The sequence below is a fragment of the Heloderma suspectum genome, chromosome 12 (assembly GCF_057233095.1).
Source record: "Heloderma suspectum isolate Gila_16-S chromosome 12, 16-S_ref, whole genome shotgun sequence".
In the NCBI taxonomy this organism is placed as follows: domain Eukaryota; kingdom Metazoa; phylum Chordata; class Lepidosauria; order Squamata; family Helodermatidae; genus Heloderma; species Heloderma suspectum.
In genome coordinates, this window is record NC_139469.1 from 9,209,853 (window position 1) to 9,230,416 (window position 20,564).

The following is a 20,564-nucleotide window of genomic DNA, read 5'->3' on the forward strand; positions in this document are numbered from 1 at the left end:
CTTATTATTCTGTTGGGAAATCACTCTAATCACTGCTGTTCGCCTGGAGGAATTAGCACAGCATTAGCTTCTTCATGCACCGCAAATCAGAGAATTGAAGCTATTCATACCTGCTATGTTTCAGGGAACCAGATTTTGGCCAGTGGCTCCGTTCAGATCCCCAGGTTCCTTCTCCTTGAGTCTGGAGGGCTGCAGATAACACCTACCTTCCTTCAAGATGCTGGCAACTATACCTGCTGGGCAGTCAACTCTGAAGGAATTCTAAATGCTTCTGCTGCTCTCACCGTGTGGAGTAAGGACTGTGTTTGTTTTAAACTTTAATATTAATCAGGGCCTAATCAGCTCTCATTGTGCCCTCAGGAAACCAATTACAACATTTCCATATCACTGGGGGTAGCGGGTGCTGAATAATTAAAGAAGAATGATCTGTGTGGTTTTTACAGTTGATTTGAAGAGACCTAAAATGGGGGGGGGGGGCAACATTGTGTTTCTTTTGACATATGTGATCAGGCAGGTTGTTCTTGGGAGTTCAAATCTGAATCCATTTATTGAATCTTTCTCCTAAATGCATTGATCCCACTAATTTCAGCTTTCTGCCCTTTTTAAAGAGACATTCAAACCAATTTTTGTCATTCCAGCCACATGTTGAAGACAAAGGGATTAACATCAGAATTCTTTTTAATATCTATGTTGACTGTAACAATCTGAGTTTTAAAATGTTGTATATTTTATTTTGTCCCTGAACACAAAGTATAGCCTGCAAACTGATTTTCCCTGGCAGCGCATTTGACATCTCTGCATTCCAAGATGCATGATAAGTTACACCAAGGCCTCCCCGATGTACATTCCTAGAGATACCTGCAGATTTTTTTCAGTGATTCATGCATCACAAGACCTGGCTGCTATGTGGATGTTCAGTCTAATGATATGCAGCTGGTACATGGTACATGGATCAAGTTGTTGACTGCTTGTTATCTAGGGGTATTTGGGTGGAGTGTGGGTGTAAGAGAGGCTGGTAATCTCCATTGGAAGTTCTCTTCTGAATAGGTTTTTATATATAAAATGTACACATACACAGCTTGCCAGTTCATTTTAATGTCCTACTGAATCTTCAAAATTTGATTTAATTTCATCACACACTTTATGCACAGCAATGGGAATGACTCTGTTATATAACCTGAAGGGCAGAGCAGAAATCTTCATTACTCTCAGACATGGTGCTTAATAGTGTCTGATGTTCACACTTAGCACTTGACTCTTCTTCCTTGCATAGAAATCTCTTCAGTCTTTATGACTTCTTACTGCTTCTGAGAAATAGGATGGTGGTCCCATTTTTTACTTACCTTCCTCCTGGACCTGGACTCAGCTGATGTGCTGCTCTGCAGCCATTCCTTTTATGTGCAGGCATTCTAGAGATCTTTTGTGTCTTCACTACTTGCTGCAGTGACTTCCATTTTGTAGGCATATTCTTGGGGCTTTAATAACATTTGGGTAAACATCACCTCCTAGGTACATGGCATATTATGAAATAGTTCATATCCTCTGGGCAACTGTATTTGATCCTTCCTGTCACCCTCATGCAGGCTGCAGCCAGCTGCGCATGCAGGTGTTATTGGTGTTGTCCAGCTGTTCCTGTTTCTAAGTACTTTTACGATCATATTTTGCCCTTATGGAAATTGCATATGTGAAGCAAACATTGGAATCCTGGTTACCAATGTAACAAGTTATGCCTATATGGCCTCCAGTCAAAAGCTGGGGTCCAGGGAGCTATGTGAGGTATAATTTTTGGACTTGAACAGCAGGGCCCCAATACCTTGTGGTGTCAAACTGCTCCTTGCCAAGCAGTGTGGAAGAAGCAGCACTACTGCAGTAGCAAAACACCAAAGCGCCCCCCCATGAAAGACTACAACATTTTAAGAAACTAAGGGTGCAATCCTATCCAGATGCCCATCAGCCTCTGAACCCAGAGGCTCACAGCCATTCAGTGCAGAGCGGGAGGAGCAGTGGAAGCGATCTGCATCTCTGCACTCCCTCTGCTCTGCATTTTAGCTGGATGGGAAGGAAGCTGAGGAAGGCTGGGGACAGCTTGTATCCCTGCTTCCCCAGTCCCAGTCCCCTCCAGGCCACTGGAACACCCCCTTTCCTTCCTCTCCAAGGTTGTCTTTGCAACCTCGGAGAGGCAGCAGGCATGGTTCTGTCCATGCTGTCTGCAAGGGGGAGGGACAAGGAGCTCCGACTCCTGGGTCCGAGGTCAGAGCACTGCCTCCAACCTCAGATCCAGGAATCTGAAGTATCCTGTGGCCCCCCAGACTCTGCCTAGAGACCCTAGGATTGCTCTATAACAGGCTTTTATCCCTGCTTCTGAAATGACTGGCCAATCAAATGCTCCTTCATCTCCTTACTAACTTAGAACACCATCATCAGTGCTCTTTCAGCCTCAGAAGGTGCTGTTGCCACCTGGGCTGCTGATGAGATTTGATAGCGTTAGTCCAGGAAGCTGATCAACTTGCAGCTCAGCTATAGTTCCACATCTCAAAAGTGAGAAAAGCAATGAAAAGTAAAAACCCCTTTTGGGGGGTGGGGAGAGGGTTGTAATGGCAAAAGGGCCTCTGGGGCATGAGATAAGGAACGTGTCACTTTTGATGTTCCAAGCACTAAGTACATTGACAATAACTAGTCATTCCAGCGAAATGCCAATGATCATGCGAAGAGCTGGCAAAAGACTTTGATCAGTTCTGAAGACACAGGGAGCATCTCTACACCAGCCTAAAATCCTGCATTTAAAATGGGGCTTTCTGCTTCCATTTTAAATGCAGGATCACAATGACTCCCTTTTTCATGTGCTTCCTTTCCCCCCACCCCCTTCCCCCTACTTCTCCCCGTATCTGAGTCTTCCATTATCTTTCATTGATCTCGCTCCCCTTCTTGCTGCTTTTCCTCTTTTCATGGAGGAAACTGAAGCAGAACCCAACGGGGTGATTTGATAGCTCATTATGTGTGTTCTTTAGGGATGGATGAAAGCCCCTTACCTGGTCCCGCAGCTTGCTTCGCGGTGGGGGGGAGGTGCTTCGTCCCTCCCGCCGAAATTCTGGGCGGGGGGGAGGTGTCCCATCCCTCCCCGCCGAAATTCTGGCCGGGGGGGAGGCGCCCGTTCCTCCGGCCGAAAATCTAGCTGGGGGGGGGAGGCGCCCCGTCCCTCCAGCCGCGAATCCTCCTGGCCAGCCGGGACGCAAATGGCGGCGGCCGTAGCCACCGCCGTTTGCGTCCCTGCAGTCAGCCGTGATAGGCTACATAAATGTTTACGTAGCCTATCACGGCTGACTTTGGGGGGAAAGCGTGTACGCAAATGGCGGTGCCCATGGGCGTCGCCATTTGCGTTCCTTATTTGGGCGCGTGTAGTCTACGTAGACATTTACATAGACTATGGCAAAAATAAGGGCAACGCTATTTGCGTTGCCCTTATTTTCGCCATAGTCTACGTAAATGTCTACGTAGACTACACGTGCCCAAATAAGGAACGCAAATGGCGGCGCCCATGGGCACCGCCATTTGCATATGCGCTTTTTTTTTTTTCCAAAGTCAGTAAAGATTTACGTAGCCTATCACGGTGTTTTTTGAAAATCTAGCCGTGATAGGCTACGTAAATCTTTACGTAGCCTATCACGTTTGTTTGTTTGTTTGTTTTTTACTTGGAAATGGCGGTGGCGACAGACGGTCGGAAGACCAGCCACTGTCGCCACCGAACCGCCGCCGGGAGCCACCGCCGCCAGGGACATTCACCAAAGGTAAGTCTCATCCCGGGGGGGGGCGGGGGGCGGACCGTTTCTCCCCCAATTTCGGGGGGCCGAATGCATTGGCATTCGGCCTCCTGGAGATTCGTGGAGAAATTCTCCGACATCCCTAGTACTTAACAATGGAAGAAAGGGCATTTAGTGTAGGAGACACCTTGAATGATCACGGCATCATGTAAAGAACCCACAAACTTCCCTGAAGGAGCAATCTCAATCGCAGGATAAAAGCTCCGTGTGAAGAAAGCCAGGGAAGTACCAGCTGGTTTATGGGCACTGTGCAGATTCATGGCAATGGATATTCAGTTCTACAAACATTTTTGAGTAACAAATGCTATGTTCTCAAGGAGAAACTCTGCAATACTGCTGTAACACTAAAAAGATAGTAATTTTCTGGGACATTTCCTTTTTAAAATCAAACACATGGATTGAGGGTCTGTGTAGACATACATTGGCTCCTTCCTAACCATTGGTTTAGAAATCAAGAACCAGTCTTGGGAAAGTCTGCTCTCTCCATCCACCCTCTCATTTTTCTGAACTCAATTGCCCCCGCCCACCTTAATTAAGTGAAATATCTGAATTAACATTAAATGTAACTGGTTACTACTAAGCAGGGTTCTCATTAACCCAGGATCTGAAATTCTGTTTAAACTGCTGTTTCAGATCCTGGTTACAGGGAACCCAGGTTAACAACAACTGTGATTAAGGCCACTGTCACCATTTCCCTAAACTGCACCTAAGGTGAGAGGGGGAGATTCAGTCCATGAAAGTGAGGGGGTGGGGGGTGGCTGTCTCCATAATCACAGCTAAGAGGTAGCCAGAGGCTCTAATATATTAGAAACCCTCAGCAGCAAAATTTGCTCTGGATTGGCTTTCCTAATATTGTTGTGCCCCTGCATTTGAAATCCCATGGGAAATTAAATATGGGGAGAGGGTGTGATTCTGCATGATGTTTTCCCAGTACACACTGACCATAGAGAACTTTGCACTTCCACATGTTTACTGGATGTGGGGGATGGGGGAAGAGAAATTACAAATAACCTGTCTCATTGCTTTCTGAGGGCAAGCACCCAAGTCAAGATGGAAGTTGGCAATTTCAGCTGAACTGCGGGTCGTGTTCTTTTCAGATCGCACTTTCATCGCCCGCCCTCCTGAGGACAGCACTGTTATTAAGGGAACGACAGCGATGCTGCAGTGTGAAGCTGCTCATGACCCAAGAATTTCAATCAGGTTAGCAGTGTCCGCAGTTGTTTGTGCAGTGTATTTGAACTTAATTTCACAAACCATCAGCACTGAGTTAGGTGAGCTCTTTCTGGGTGCCAGGTTTTGCACTGGTATTCCCAGTGACAGTGTCCTAAGGTTGCACTATTAATCATGTCAAGTCCTTTTTATTTTTCCACTTCAACCTTATATATTATTTACAATGAGCTACGTTCCACTTCATGACTTCAATACAACTTCCCATGATTTACTGTCAAGGTTAATACAATATCAATAAAACTGACTTGTCAAAAGCTGATACTTAATGAGAATAAAACCCAAAGCAATTTAAGGGGATTGTAGGAGTGCTTACAGAGAGGGTCTTGAAAATTCCTGAAAGTGTCACTTCTGCTCCTGAAAAAATATTAAAATACCAAATTTAGCCCTTCAGAATGGAAAGTACAATATATCTTTAAACTGTTATAATCTACAACCAGGAATTAGAGGAATTCCCTCTCTATTTCTTTGACAGGATGAACATGTACATAAATGAAAAGTAACACAGATGAAAAAGGGGGAAAGGATGCCACAGTTCTCTTTAGAAAATGTTAAACAATAAATTTGTGTAAAAGAAAAAAGAAAGGAGTCTAGACTTGTATAAAGAGAAGGACAGTATCTCAGAAGCTTTTTTTCTTGTAAATGCCAGTAGGATTATGAATATGAGTCCCACTATAGATGGTATAAAATAGTTCTGTAAATCATAACACTGAAATCACTGTTGGGAAAAATATGGAATGGATCATGAATTAAAAATTGGTAATATTTAATAAGTATAATTAGCATTTATATAGTGTATTTCAAGTGTTTGAAGATTTTCACATACATTACCTTAGTAATCCTTGCAACAGCTGTGTAATTTGGACCAGGATATATTCCATAAGCACAGCAAAAATTCTTCAAATGCACTGCTTTTTCCTTGAAACTTAACTCAAATATATCTGAGAGCAGTTCATTGCCCTTTGTTGTACATCTTTCCCCTGAGTCTTGAAATGACATCTATAATACAACTATCACTGGATTGGGGCCAATATTTGCAGAGATAAGGGGTAGTGGAGTACATATGCAGGAGACAGGAAGTGCCTTTTATCATGACATTGGAGGGATGTAGAGGGAATGTGTGTTATGTGTGTTTGCATTCTATAAAAAGCTATTTTTTTACTGTCTGTGATAAAACACATAATAAAAAAATGAAATAAAAACTTGGATTGAAAATAGGCTTGTCAACTCTTGAAATAAAAACAGTTCTGATATCTGGCAAGTTCTGGAAACAGATGCCAGAGTGGGTCCAGGACTTGGTGGGCCTGGGGTGATGCCCAGAAGTATCTGGACAGTTCAGAAACATTGTGTGCAGCTGAGCACAAGAAGTGTCTATTCATCTAACAAAGCTTTCCCCAGCCTGGTACCCTGTATAGGTGTTGTACAACAACAACAACATCAACAACAACAAAACACAGGTAACATACCCTTCTGTCCTTGTCCCTTTGTTTTTCTGGGACTCAAAAGCAAGCAAGCAAGCAAAACATGGCCTGGCTCAGGTTGGCAATCCTGGCTTCAAATCTGCTTTGTTAAAAAATCGATGGGAAATTTGCCATTGATTTCTAAGGAGTAGGATTGCACCCTTCATCTTGAACTATAGTACATTTTATTAGTCTTGCAGGCCTGTCAGACATTCACTGCATCCAAATGAGCCCTGGGAAGACTGCTAGCGGGCATCACTGTGCGACATAATTATTTAGCTCTGTTTTTACCATATAATTTCAGCACTTGATAGTTCATCATTTTTAACGAAATAGACAGCTGAGTTTAACGTTCTGAAATACTGTGACAATCAGGTATGTTTGGAAGAAGGACAACGTTGTCATAAATCCATCTAGTAGCTCCCGAATCACCATCGAAAAAGATGGCACCCTTGTCATTAGCCAGACGTGGTCCGGTGACATTGGAGACTACACGTGTGAAGTCACGTCCTTTGGAGGAAACGATTCCAGGGTGGCTCGAATGGAAGTGATGTGAGTACTTCTGTGGCAGACAGCTTTGCGTGATATTGTTGGTATTTTCCTCTTATTTTACACCACTTTTTTACCTTGCTTTTTTGTATGTTGTTTTAAGAAACACAGTCAGTTATTCATTTATTTTAATTTCTATCCTGCCTTTTCATCCAAGGAGCCCAAGGGGTGATCCTCCTCCTCTCCATTTTATCCTCATAGCTACCCCGTGAGGCAGGTGTAGAACTTGGCCAAGTGGGAACTTGATCTTGGGTCTCCCTCATCCTAGTCCAACACTCTAACCACTTCAGAACACTGGCTGTCATATTTATTCTAACATATTTGTCTCTAGTGATATTTAAGCCCTCTTCAAGTGTTTTCAAATCCTATCTGTGGAGGGCAGATGGGAACTCATGCTCTGGTACCACCCCCTCCACCTTGACTTCCTGTGTTGATGGGGAAGGTCTGTAGTGGTTACAGTGCACGTGGCTGCAGTGCTCCATGGGATCAGGTACCCTGATCTCTCAAGCTTTCTGATCCCAAGTGCACTGTAACTGCATTCAGCAAAATACGGTTATATTTTTACTTCAGAATTTCCCAGTCAGCACATGGAGGTCAAGGTGGAGGGGGCATCCCCATCTGCCCTCCACAGATAAGATTTTATAATGCCCAAAGAGGGCAAAGGAGAATAGTTTATGGTTAACATGAAGTTTAACAGCAAACACTAGTTTGCATGGTATTAGTAGCTACTACCATATCATCATCATCATCTTCCAAAAGGACATGTTTTCTCTCCTCTCCAGTTCCGTTCCACACCTTTACAGCTTTCCATGCTACATCTTCATGGATCAGACGCTTACCAAGGTGGCACTCTGATCGGTGGAGGGGTGTGCCCTGTGTCATACGCACAAAGCAGTGTGTGAGGTGGATGATCCACATACTGATCTGTAAATGCAGTGGCCAAGCTTGTGTGATCTCCCTCCTCTCCACTTTTTGAGTGAGACGCATGAATCAAGCCATCCTGCATTATATATTTTCCCATGCAAGCCTGCCTGGGTTTTCAGTTCCTCCGTGGGGTCGTTCTCTTGTTCCTGCTGCCAACAGAGACATGTTTGGTTGGAACATGAGAGACGCCCTTCTCTGTGGCTGCTCCCAGGCTCTGGAACTCCCTGCCAAGGCTCTGGAACTCCCAGGCTCTGGAATAGGGATGTTGGAGAATTTCTCCACGAATCTCCGGGAGGCCGAATGCCAATGCATTCGGCCCCCCGAAATTGGTGGAGAAATGGTCTGCCCCCCCGCACCCCCCCCCCCCCGGGATGGGACTTACCTTGCGCGAATGTCCCTGGCGCTGGCGGCTCCTGGTGGCGGTTTGGCGGCGGTTTGGCGGCGGCAGCGGTGGTGGCAGCCGGTCTTCCGACCGGCTGCTGCTGCCGCCATTTCCCAGTAAAAAACAAAACAAAACAACAAACGTGATAGGCTACGTAAAGATTTACGTAGCCTATCATGGCTAGATTTTCCAAAAACACCGTGATAGGCTATGTAAATCCTTACGTAGCCTATCATGGCTGACTTTGGGGGGGGAAGAGTGCGTACGCAAATGGCGGCGCCCATGGGCGCCGCCATTTGCATTCCTTATTTGGGCACGTGTAGTCTATGTAAACATTTACGTAGACTACGGCGAAAATAAGGGGAACGCTATTTGCGTTGCCCTTATCTTCGCCGTAGTCTACGTAAATGTTTATGTAGACTACACGTGCCCAAATAAGGAACGCAAATGGTGGCGCCCATGGGCGCCGCCATTTGCGTACGCGCTTTCCCCCCCCCCAAAGTCAGCCGTGATAGGCTATGTAAGGATTTACGTAGCCTATCACGGCTGACTGCAGGGACGCAAACGGCGGCGGCTATGGCAGCCGCCATTTGCGTCCCGGCCGGCCAGCAGGATTCGTGGCCGGAGGGACGGGGCGCCTCCCCCCCGGCCAGAATTTCGGCCGGAGGGACGGGGCGCCTCCCTCCCGGGCAGAATTTCGCCTGGAGGGACGGGGTGCCTCCCCCCCGGCCATAATTTCAGCGGGGAGGAACGGAGCGCCTCCCCCCCACCACGAAGCAAGCTGCAGGACCAGGTAAGTGACTTTCATCCATCCCTACTCTGGAACTCCCTCCCTCTCTGCTATCCTTCCACTGTCAGGCAAAGATGTTTTATTCAAGTAGGCCTTTGGCATGTAAGCTGGCCTGCTCCTGGAGTGGGTTCTGTTGGGTTGGGTCCCTTTTTTTAAAAAAATTGTGTTTTTAATGTAGTTTTTATGATTGTTTTAACTAATTTTTCATTTTAATCTTGGTTTTATTATTGTTAGCTACCTCGTGCGCCATTCTTTTTGGTGGAAAGGTGAGGTATAAATCAAATCAAATAAGCAAACAAACAAATAATGCTTTAGGGTAGGCTCCTGCCGCTCCAGTTAATATTTACATCTCTTTACCTATGATTCTGTCCCATTGTTTTCCGATGTTAATCACCCTTTTTTTTTTAATGTTTCTCTCAAAATACATAGTTTGATAAGTGATTCATGTTTGAATATTGCAAGTTACATATACATTGATTGTCTGCTTCTCTATATTTTATTGATTTATTAAATTTATATCCCAACTTTCCACCCAAAATGGCACTCAGTAAGAACAGCTAACAATAATAGAATAGAGATTAAAACAAAAACTTAATTAAAACATAATCTAAAAATAAATAAATTAAAAACACATCCATAAAAAGAAATAAATAGCACCCAATCATGACAACATGTAAAAAAAATGTTTCTTATGTATTTTCAAGACTGAAACACTGCATATTTTTACATTTGCATGGGAAAGACTTATTTTTATATGTGTCAAGCGCTGCCAACTGTGTTACTGCATTCAGAGAACTCAGAATTCTAATTCACAAAGTGGTCTGGGGAGGTGTAGACTGGGTCATTTTGATGCAGAATTCTCAAGGAATGAATTTTTAAAGCAACCTAATCAGCCTAAGTATCTGAACCTTGATCTCTGGTTGGATATTGACTAGTCTCTTGCTTTCCATACAGTTTGAACCTTTCAGATAAAAGGTTTCATTTCAGCTTGGTGGCATTTGTAATCATGGTTGTATTAATGATTGCATGCTCACTAAAAACAGTCTATGGGAGTTCTTGATTTCTCAGTTGATTCAGATCAATTATGTTAATTGTAGAAAGATTTTTATGCTGGCCAGCAGATCCTGCTTCCAGATCTAGCCAAATTCCATATCCACTCATATGGCAAGCCTCAAATTCTGCTTTCAGCTATAAAGTAAACCAGATAAAGTCAGGGTATTTGTGATGTTGCCATTGTCTCCAACAGTGGAAGTGGAGAACAGCTATGTGTGATTTTGACATGCAAAAGCAGCAAAGTTTCTCCAGTGTAATACATGCATTAAACAGAAGCCTGACATCATGATGATTTTCATCTTCACCTGTTTTCTCCTGCTTCTCTTGATAACATTGTTAAGGCACACGTCTGGAAAAATAACACTGCTCAGAGGATGGGGCTGTGGGTGGATGTAACCAAATCTCGACCCAGAGAGTATAGAGCAGCAGGAAGCAAAAGGAGATGGGAAGAGTAGAAAGCTTGAAGTTTAGGGAACCTGGAGGCAGCAGGAGGCAGAAGCAGAAGATACTGTTCTCCTGACCAGTCAAAGACAGAAGACCAGGCTTCTAATACCTGTTTCAGGTCTAACCAGTCCAGAGGCCCCTACTGCCTACTGTTCACAGGGGCCAGCGTTCCACACATTACTTACTGTGCTGAAGAAGTCAAGGCCCAGGGGGATCAGAGGCGAGAGCCATAGTCCAAACAGGCTTGTGGTTGGCTTCTGAGGAAGGCAGATGAAGATACAACAGGCCAGAGAGGCAAAATACACAATGGCCTTGTAGGCCCCTTCCAACCCTACGATTCTATGATTCTATGAGACAAGGATGAGCTGGCAGTCAATACTGGATTGGGTGAGTTGAGGCAAGAATCTGTTCAGTCTGCTGTCTGACAGGGGAATTGCCCAGACTGGAGAGCCAAGCCAAATAGAGATCTTATATAGATCCAGCAGGATTCTTGTTAGCTTCCCTGGTAACCTGAACTGATGTCCTCTTGGGCTGACAGGCCTCTGTTTCTCTTCCTGCCACTGTCAGAGGGGCAGTTTCTCTCCCTGTAAGCTGCCTCAGTGCAGAGAGGAAAGTGTCTAGGCCCTGCTGCCGTATTTCCTGGCTTGAGCTCACTCTGGCCCTTACATCTCCAAGATGTGAACATACAGGTAGCTAACTAAGTTGTGTCTTATGTGCAGAGAACACAAGCTTTCTAGTTCAAGCCCAGGACTCCTTGATGCAGTGAAACTTTCCTCCTCTTCATTAAGAGCTGAGTTTGACTATGGTTATCCATATTAAACGCTCTGATGATACGTGTGAAATTAAAAGGCAACTGCAGTGATTACTTTTACTTAGCTGAACTGATCCCTAAGCACTGATGAAAATGGGATGTAAGAGAACAGGCAGTTTTGTGCAGCAAGAGAAGGTGATATTTTAATGCAATAATCTTTTACAGTAAACCTGTGTACTAATGTTTTTTGAAATAGCATCAGTTTCTGCTGGCTGGTCACACTTAATCTTCCCTTTGAGAAGATGCCTGAGGCTGCTTCTTCAACCCTGCTGTATAACATGTTCATTTCTTGGGTTTTGTAACATTCATCTTGGTTTTATTACAGCATCACTTCTTCAGTGCCAAGCTTAGATTGAATTCTGTTTCAAAACTACCCATTTTTACATTCTCTCCTTCAGTTCCCTTCCAGGAGTGCATTCATACTCCTGGTTGAAATCCAAGGCCGAGAAGATAATTCCACACAGATTGCTGCCTCCTGTGCTTAATTTGTTGTCTCCTATGCCTCTTTGGGGACCTTGAGAATAAGCTGTGTGCAACTTTATAACCTTGTCACTGAAGCCAAACAGCCAATGTGTGTTGATGTGCAGACCATTTACAGAGCTTCAAAAGTGTGAGGGTTCTCCAGGCCCTCGCGCTCTAGCCTCTGGACTGCAGTCTTCCTCTCTGGTCCACTGAACAGGGTCTCTAGTAGGTGCCTTTTCCAGCCCTGCTACCTGAGATGATATTAACTGGAGATGCCAGGAACAGAATCTGGGACCTTCTGCATATAAACACATGTTTCACTACTAACTTATGGCACCTGTGCCATGACTCCAACTCTCAAGGTCATTTCCTAGCACAGCCCCTAGTGGTCTTCCTTTGTCTCCCACAGCCCCCATCTTTTATTATAGTTTCTTCCCCCCCTCCCCTTAACCTCCCAAAAGTAAAACAAACAATGGTGAACCTTGGGACAAAGTCAAGGGCCCCAAGCCCAGCCCTCAAATGACAACTCAGAGCAGCAGGTGATGAGGGGTAGCAGCAAACAGGCCTGGGGGCAGCACAGGAATCTGGGGCAATATATTATCCTTTTCTACAACAAAATGTTTATTCCCAAGTAAATGTGTGTAGTGGCAGAAACAAATTCTACTTTGTTCCTGTAGTCAAAATGGTGCTATGATTTACGTGAGTTTAAAATAAAAAAAACTGCACATACTCAAGAGTGTTGTTGTTGTTATTTAATCAGGGTTGACAAAAAGTTTTGGGGGGGTTCATTTGTTTTGTTTTTGCTCTAATCTATTAAGAATGTAGACAAGAAGGGGAAGGAAAAGAGAAATGTTACTCGTGTGCGTCAAAACTGAAGTAATACAAAATGACTGTCTAAATTAGGGATGTACGAAAGTCACTTACCTTTCGCAGATTATGTTTATGGTGGGGGGGGAGATGTTCTGTCCCTCCTCCCGGAATCCTCGATGGGGGGGAGGCACTCTGTTCCTCCCCCCCGGAATCCTCCGTGGCCGGCTGTGCTCCGCGGCAGCTCCGCGGAGCAGCCGGCCAGGCCCAGCCCCGGCAGAGCCGTCTGCAGCCGGATTTCTGGCCGCGGAGGGCTCTGGGGGGGAAAAAAACAAAAAAAACGCATACGCAAATGGCGGCGGCTATGGCCGCCACCATTTGCGTTCCTTAGTTTGGGCCGTCTTAGTCTACGTAAATATTTACGTAGACTAAGATGGCCCAAACTAAGGAACTCAAATGGCGGCGGGCATAGCCGCCGCCATTTGCATATGCCTTTTTTTTTATTACCCAGTTGTTTTAGGCTACCTAAGTTTTTACGTAGCCTAAAACATCTGGATAAAAGAAAAGGCGTACGCAAATGGCGGCGGCCGTAGCCACCGCCATTTGCGTATGCCTTTTTTTATTATTTTTTTTACCCAGACATTTTAGGCTACGTAAAAACTTACGTAGCCTATCATGTCTCTGTAAGAAAAAAAAAACACCCTGCAAATGGCAGCAGCGGCAGCCGGTCGGAAGACCAGCCGCCGAAGCCTCTGCCGCCCGGAATATCCGCCCCAGGTAAGTCTTGTCCCGGGGGGGGGATCTGGGGGGGGGCAGGGGGGGCAGGCCGTTCCGCCACAGATTTTGGGGGGCCGAATGCACTGGCATTCGGCCTCACCGTGATCCGTGGCGGAATTCTCTGCCATCCCTAGTCTAAATGGGAACCTGCATACAACCATCAAGTCTAGCTACATTTCCCTAGCTGCACCACTGAAAACAAGTCAGATTACAGGAACCGTTCCATGTCCATACATCCCTAAGGGCACAATCCTATGCATGCTTAGACAGAAAAAAGATTATAGCTTACAGCGTTCCCCAGCTAGCTATGCTGGCTGGGGAATGCTCAGAGCTGTAGGACTTTTCTTCTGCCTAAACATGCATAGGATTTCACCCTAAGAATGTTTCCTCAGAACATTCAACATGTGCAAACTATAGGAGCATCAGAAAGAAGTGACTAGGTATAAGCATAATGCTAGCAATGTGAACTAAGCCAGTTTGAATTTCTTCATTATTAAGTGAGAGTTAATAATAGTGATTGTCACAGATGTATTGTAACAAAACTCCAAATGACACCCTGTTAAAAAACCATCTTGTTGTGGATTCTGTCTCCATATAGTCCTCAAATTGCATTGACTGCTTCTTACCATTTGTACTCTTTTTATTTGCATGCTTCATCTAAGTGAGAACAATCGGGAAGAAGTCAGGCAGAAAGCAGATTATCTTTTCCACACAATAGAGAAGGTTTTTCGTAATTTCCAGCCTCTCTGGTGGGCTATTATCCAGGAAAGAAAAATTACTGCTGCATCCAAATTTACCTGCAGTGGGGAAAATACAAGCACAAAAGAAAAAGCTCTTCTCATCAAACACATATCCTTATTTTGAGCCCATATTTTAAAAGATCAGATCCTAAATATTTCCTTAGGTCATCTACAGAGCCAAAACTAGTATCATGTAAGTGCAATCGGAAATGTCTTCCCTACAGTAGAATCAAATTTCTCTCAAATCTGTACCGATATAAAACTGTAAGAAGGTATAATTATGAAAGGTCCAGTACCGCCGAAGAGACTGTTGCTGTTAATGTAGTATTGGACGAAAGTCCCTTACCTGGTCCCGCAGCTGTTTTCGGTGGGGGGGGAGGCACTCCGGTTCTCCCCCCAAAATTCTTGGCGGGGGGGAGGCGCCCCGCCCCTCCCCGCTGAAATTCAGGTCGGGGGGGAGGCGCCCCATCCCTCCCTGCCGAAATTCTGGCCGGGGGGGAGTGCCTCGCCTCTCCGGCCGCGAAAGAAAAAAGTTAGGTAAAAAAAAAAAAACGTGATAGGCTACGTAACGATTTACGTAGCCTATCACGGCTAGATTTTCAAAGTCAGCCGTGATAGGCTACGTAAATCATTACGTAGCCTATCACGGCTGACTTGGAAAAAAAAAACCGCGTACGGAAATGACGGCGCCCATGGGCGCCGCCATTTGCGTACGCGCTTTTTTTTTTTTCCAAAGTCAGCCGTGATAGGCTACGTAACGATTTACGTAGCCTATCATGGCTGACTTTGAAAATCTAGACGTAGCCTATCACATTTTTTTTTTTTTACTTTACTGGGAAATGGCAGCGGCGGCAGCCGGTGGGAAGACTGGCTGCCGCCGGGAACCGCCACTGAGAGGGACATTCGCACGAGGCAAGTCCCATCCCGGGGGGGCAGGTGGGGGGGTGTCAGAGAATTTCCCCACCAATTTCGGGGGGCCGAATGCGTTGGCATTCAGCCTCCCGGAGATTCGTGGAGAAATTCTCCGACATCCCTATGTTAACGTAGAGTGAAAAACTATGGAGGGGCCATAGGTCAATGGTAGAGCATATGCTTTTGCATGCAAAGTTCCCAGGTTCAGTTTGCAGCATCTGCAGGTCGGCCAGAGAAAGACCTGAAATCCTGGTGAGCTGCTGCCAGTCAGTATCGACAATACTGAGATAAATGGAGCAATTGCCTAACTTGGTATAAGACCACTTCCTGTGTTGCACTGTACAAAGGAGACCTGAGTTCTAGATTTCACAAAAAGGGAGGGTAGCTGTGTTAAACAAAAGAAAAATTCCAGAAGAAATATTTCAGAATCCATATCACAAGGGGATTACTTGCTCTTTTAAAGTGTCCTGAACACTTACAATGTACAGCCCAAATATTGTGTTTACTAGGCACAAGTCCTATCAAGGTCAGGGGGACTGACTCTTACATCAGCACCCTTAGAATTGCAGTTTAAGGGCTGAACTAGAACTTGGTGGCGGGTGCAGGTCTAGTGAGCTGGGTTTTGCCACCAAACAGTTGCAAAGTGGCAGAGGGGAGGCCGTGATTTACAGCCGAGAAGTGACATATGAGAGGAGGGAGCTTAACCCTTCCCACCTGATGCTTTCCACGTGACGTGTGATGCAGCAAACCTACATCCAGGCCCTTGGGCTGTGGGGAGGAGTTGTTTAGGAAAACTGCCAGGCTGGGGAAGACTTCAGCATTCCTTTCCCATCCCCCTCTGCTGTAAATGGGAACCTCCCTCTGCTGCTTTGCATCAGTTTGGCACCAACCAAGATAACTGCTTCTCCACAGCAAATCATATTCTTTTCTGACTTTGCAGCTGTGGGGCAACTTGGTTTCTCACACCTGGACCTGCCACCAAACATCTAATTCAGCCCTTAGTCATCAGGATTTGTTTGTTTATTAGCTGTTTAGGCCTTGCAGTCCTTCCTACAGCTGAGCCATTTCCTACAAGTCAAACTTCATGGCACACTTGATTTAGGAAGCCTTTTGTGTCCAAGAAGGAAAGCATTGTCTTTTCTTTTTTACATAAATTGACAAGGAGGTTTGCTTAATCTCCCTCGCCTTCTTAGTAATCCTCTCTTCAGTCACAGTCACTCTAATTACCTGCTGTTGAGCTCTCCCCCCCCCTGCCCCCCACTTCACTGAGAAATCTTGCCAAAAACATGTCTGGTTTATTTCCCTTAGCAAATAGTTTGTTTTTAGCTAATTTTGTAAGCCATTCCGTGGGTGTTTGCTGAGTAAATTTTTCAGCCGCCCTCTGGCATTTACGAACTGTTTCTTAAACATTAGGGTATTTGTGTCTACCATGTATCATCTTTGAGTATTTAACACTGTGGTTGTGGCAAAATAGTTCCCTCTTGTGTGCATAGTAAGGGACATGGAAACTTTGCCAGAGTCCCAGGAGGTAACACCCATAGGCTGTAAGATGAGACCTTCACTATCTGAGACTTTTTTACGATTTAAAAAAGTTTTATGATTATTTTAGACACATGCTGGACCAAAATAGAAAGGGGGGGGTTGCATTTTGCAAAAAAAATCAGCCAATGCTGTATTTGGGAAAGGTTTTTCCACTTTGTAAAAGGGTGGGATACAGTTTATGAACACTAAAAAGAACCTTGCTGGGTCAGCCAATTCATTTATCAAAGATTCATTGTTGTTCTCTGGCGACAACTAGTATTCATTGGCATACTCTGAACCTGAAAGTAGCATAAAAACATTATCATCATGACCAGTAATAATTAATAGACTTTGCTGCATACATTTCTCTAATCCCCTTTAAAGCCAACTAAAGTGGTGGCCATCTCCATATCTTGTAGCAGCGAATTCCATAAATTAAATATGCATTGTGTAAAGAAGTACTACCTTTTGTCTGTATTGAATCTCCTACTAATCACTTTCATTGGATGACCCCTATCCACTTTACAAGGGGGCAAGTGACCCCTCTCCATTTCTAAGGTAAATGGGCCAACTCTCCCTCACTTCTTATCCAGTCCTGGTTAGTTGACTAGCTGGAACAGAATATGTAGCAGGATGTGAATCAAACCTGCCCCCCATTGAAAGTAATGCAGCCCAGAAGGATCACGTGTTTGAACTAGGGTTGTCAGAGAAATCTGCAATGGAACCAAATGTGTTCAGATTTTCATGAATCCAATTTTCATGATTCCACAACAGACTGGCTTTTCCTCTGTCAGGCGAATTCCATAGATCAGCGGACTGATTTTCTAACTTTCCCGAATTTTGCACAAATTTCATCACAGAAAAATATGAAAAAAAGTCTAAAAATGTGCATTTCCCCCATAGGCTGAAGTGTGAAAATGCACATTTCGTGGGAATTTGCACATTTTCTCATGTCTGAAATTGTGCATTTGCGCAAATTCAGGAACAAAAAAAAATCCAGTGATGAGTGGATGACAGAACAAAAGGCGCCTGACAATCCATGAAACACAGACAGAATGGATTTTACACAATTTGAACACACATCTAGATCCAGATGTTGCCCACCCACAGTGCAATACTTTCAATGGATATGCATTGAGTGCTCTTCACCAGCCACATTCTGTCTCAACTAGTTTTGAGTTGCTATGTGAGAGTAAAGCCTGATGGGTGAAAGAATTGTACCACTGGTAAGCAATGAATGCTCCAGGTCAATGTGTCAAGGCAGGTTGCACTGGCTGATTGTCTGGGCGATGGGGATGCCTACCCAGCCCCCAAACCAGTAGGACAGGGAGCAATGGCTGCAAACAGATGGCAACACCCTCAGGAAAAATAAAACCTCATGAAAGTTTAGGGTAGCACTAATTGGAAGACACCAACCAGTCCAGGTGCAAATCTCTTGCCTCCTGTAATGTATCTGACTGCAATTAGCTTCCTGAATATGAAAACTGGATGGATGGCCTGGAGACCATGCCATTTGTTACCCATGGAGGGCTCCTAGCACTGCCACTTAGCAGGCATTATGCAGCTATTCCACCTTTTTTTGCTTAATGGATTTCCTTCAGTAAGAAAAAAGACAAAAATGGTGGGAAAACATGGAGGGTTACAAGTAGAAAACAACAACATCTGGACCTCCATAAAATTCCAAGGATGAGGCAGGACAATGGTACAATAAGAGCCTCATGGAGGTTGATAAGGAAAAAGAAAGTCCACTAAGGGCACAATCCTATTCATGTTTACACAGCAAAAAAGTTATACAACTTCCAGCATTCCTCATGCTGGCTGAGGAATGCTGGGTGTTGTAGGACTTTTTGCTGTCTAAACATGCATAGGATTGTGCCCTAAAATAATCACAAGGCCAACCGTGAAAGGAAGGAAAAGGAAGCCTTATTTTCTGTGATATGATACCTTTTTAAAGTTCTAGCCAAGAGACAATGAGGAAGAGTTACAGAATTAACGTTTCTGCATAAAGGCAGATGTTTTTGTTACCTTAAAAAAAAAAGGTAAAGGTGTCGCCAACCAGTCGTGTCGGACTCTAGGGGGTGGTGCTCATCCCCGTTTCTAAGCCGAAGAGCCAGCACTGTCCGAAGACGCTTCCGTGGTCATGTGGCCGGCATGACTGAACACCGAGGTGCACGGAACGCTATTACCTTTCCTGCCAAAGCCGTACCTATTTATCTACTTACAATTTCTTGCTTTCGAACTGCTAGGTTGGCAGAAGCTGGGACTGAAGACGGGAGCTCACTCCGTCACGCAGCACTCGGGTCTCGAACTGCTGTCCTGCCGACCTTCCGGTTTGCAGTTCAGTGTCTTAACCTTAGAGCTCACCTAAAACTAAGGTTTGTTATGTTTAAACGTATGCACATTCTCATCAACAGAAAGAGGTCCAGTAGTAGTTATTGGCTCACTTCCTTGGGTTCCAGTCCTGAAAAAGGTATTTCAGAATGGTTTGAAAGAGATTTCAAACTCAAAGACAGTGTTTCGAAGCTTTGAGGATTCTGGCATTACAGGTCTCCACAGAAGATAGTTCAATATAGATTTGCCCCCAGATCCAGTTAATAGGCAAATCATTTCATGGATTTTAGAAGGAAAAACAAGACTTACATTTCTTAGAGAGGAAAGGGATATAGTATTCATGAATGTATAACTGTGCATAATGGTGATGGCAACTTACTTCTTACCCTCTTCACTCTCAGTGCTTTCTATTCTCCTATATATGACATGGAAGCATTTATTCAATTGAGATTAATAATTGTTAATCTCCACTTTTCGGTACAATTGAGAGACCACCTCACTCAAGAGTTCCTATCCAGCTTTAAGCGATTGTTTCTGGTGAGAGATGTTTCTTTCATGCTTATTGCCTTTGCCTCTAGGACTTTGATATGTAAGCATCATCTTTTCCTGGCAGTTACAGATTACAGAAGGCAATAGTTCGTTGTACTTATATTTTACGGTTTTACAAGTTAGTACAGAAGGCCACTTAACTATCAAGACTGGTTAAATATTCACCTTTGCTGACGTTCACTTAAGGTTACTGCTTATACTGTCCAACTGGTGTAAGAAACAAAATGAGCTTGTGACAGTCTATCCATTTTAATGAGCATACTGTGTACTAATGGAGAGTAGTAAGATTGCTTTACACTGAGAACTTCAAATTGATTGATGTTCCAGCATATTAATATTCAAATTTGCAGGAAGTCTTGCAAGATAATCAGCCCAAACCAAATCCTAAACAAGAACTTGCATTTAAACTATGGATGACCCAAAAGGAACATTAACGTGTACACTGTTCCCCAAACGAGGATCAAACCTATTTTCCTAATGAGTGTAGACAAGATTGACATTCAGTGTTTCTGATGTCAAGGAGTCTATTTATATTTCCACTATAGACAAGAATTTGAAACAGGCAGAAACAATTTCTTCTGTATCAACGTTTTACTTAAGCAAAAGGACAGGAGACTGGGCCTCGCTTTGCTTAATAGCAGTTTCCAGTATCTGCAAAGTAACTTTGAATGGATACCTTTAAATTGACAGAAAAACAGACCCAACAGGTAAACACATGAACTGGTCTGTCTGTAGCATAGTCATAGGCATCATCATCATTAAAATTTATGTGTTGCTTCCCACTGCAAAAAGCAGTCTCAAAGCAACTTACAAATATTGAAATCAATGATGAATATAATCTGCAGGGGGGGCACATAGGTATAACCCATAAACAGCACAATAGTACAAATAAAAATAAATACCATAAAAAACATAATCTAAAAACAATGCATTATGAAAAATGTTCATCCACAATACACAAAATCTCCGTCCCTCTTCACAGCCTGGAATGAACACTACAGAAGCAG

General features: G+C 44.2%; 1 protein-coding gene across 3 annotated transcripts in view; it reads left to right on the plus strand.

Annotated features, from left to right (window-relative positions):
* The window catches only part of SDK1 (sidekick cell adhesion molecule 1), an 851,863-nt gene that overhangs the window by 557,862 nt on the left and 273,437 nt on the right, over positions 1-20,564 (plus strand). For all 3 annotated transcript variants that reach the window (XM_084818282.1, XM_084818285.1, XM_084818283.1), the window contains exons 11-13: positions 125-292; positions 4,916-5,018; positions 6,881-7,057. In XM_084818282.1, coding sequence (XP_084674408.1) covers positions 125-292; positions 4,916-5,018; positions 6,881-7,057 — 448 coding nt within the window. The remainder of the gene's footprint in view (positions 1-124; positions 293-4,915; positions 5,019-6,880; positions 7,058-20,564) is intronic.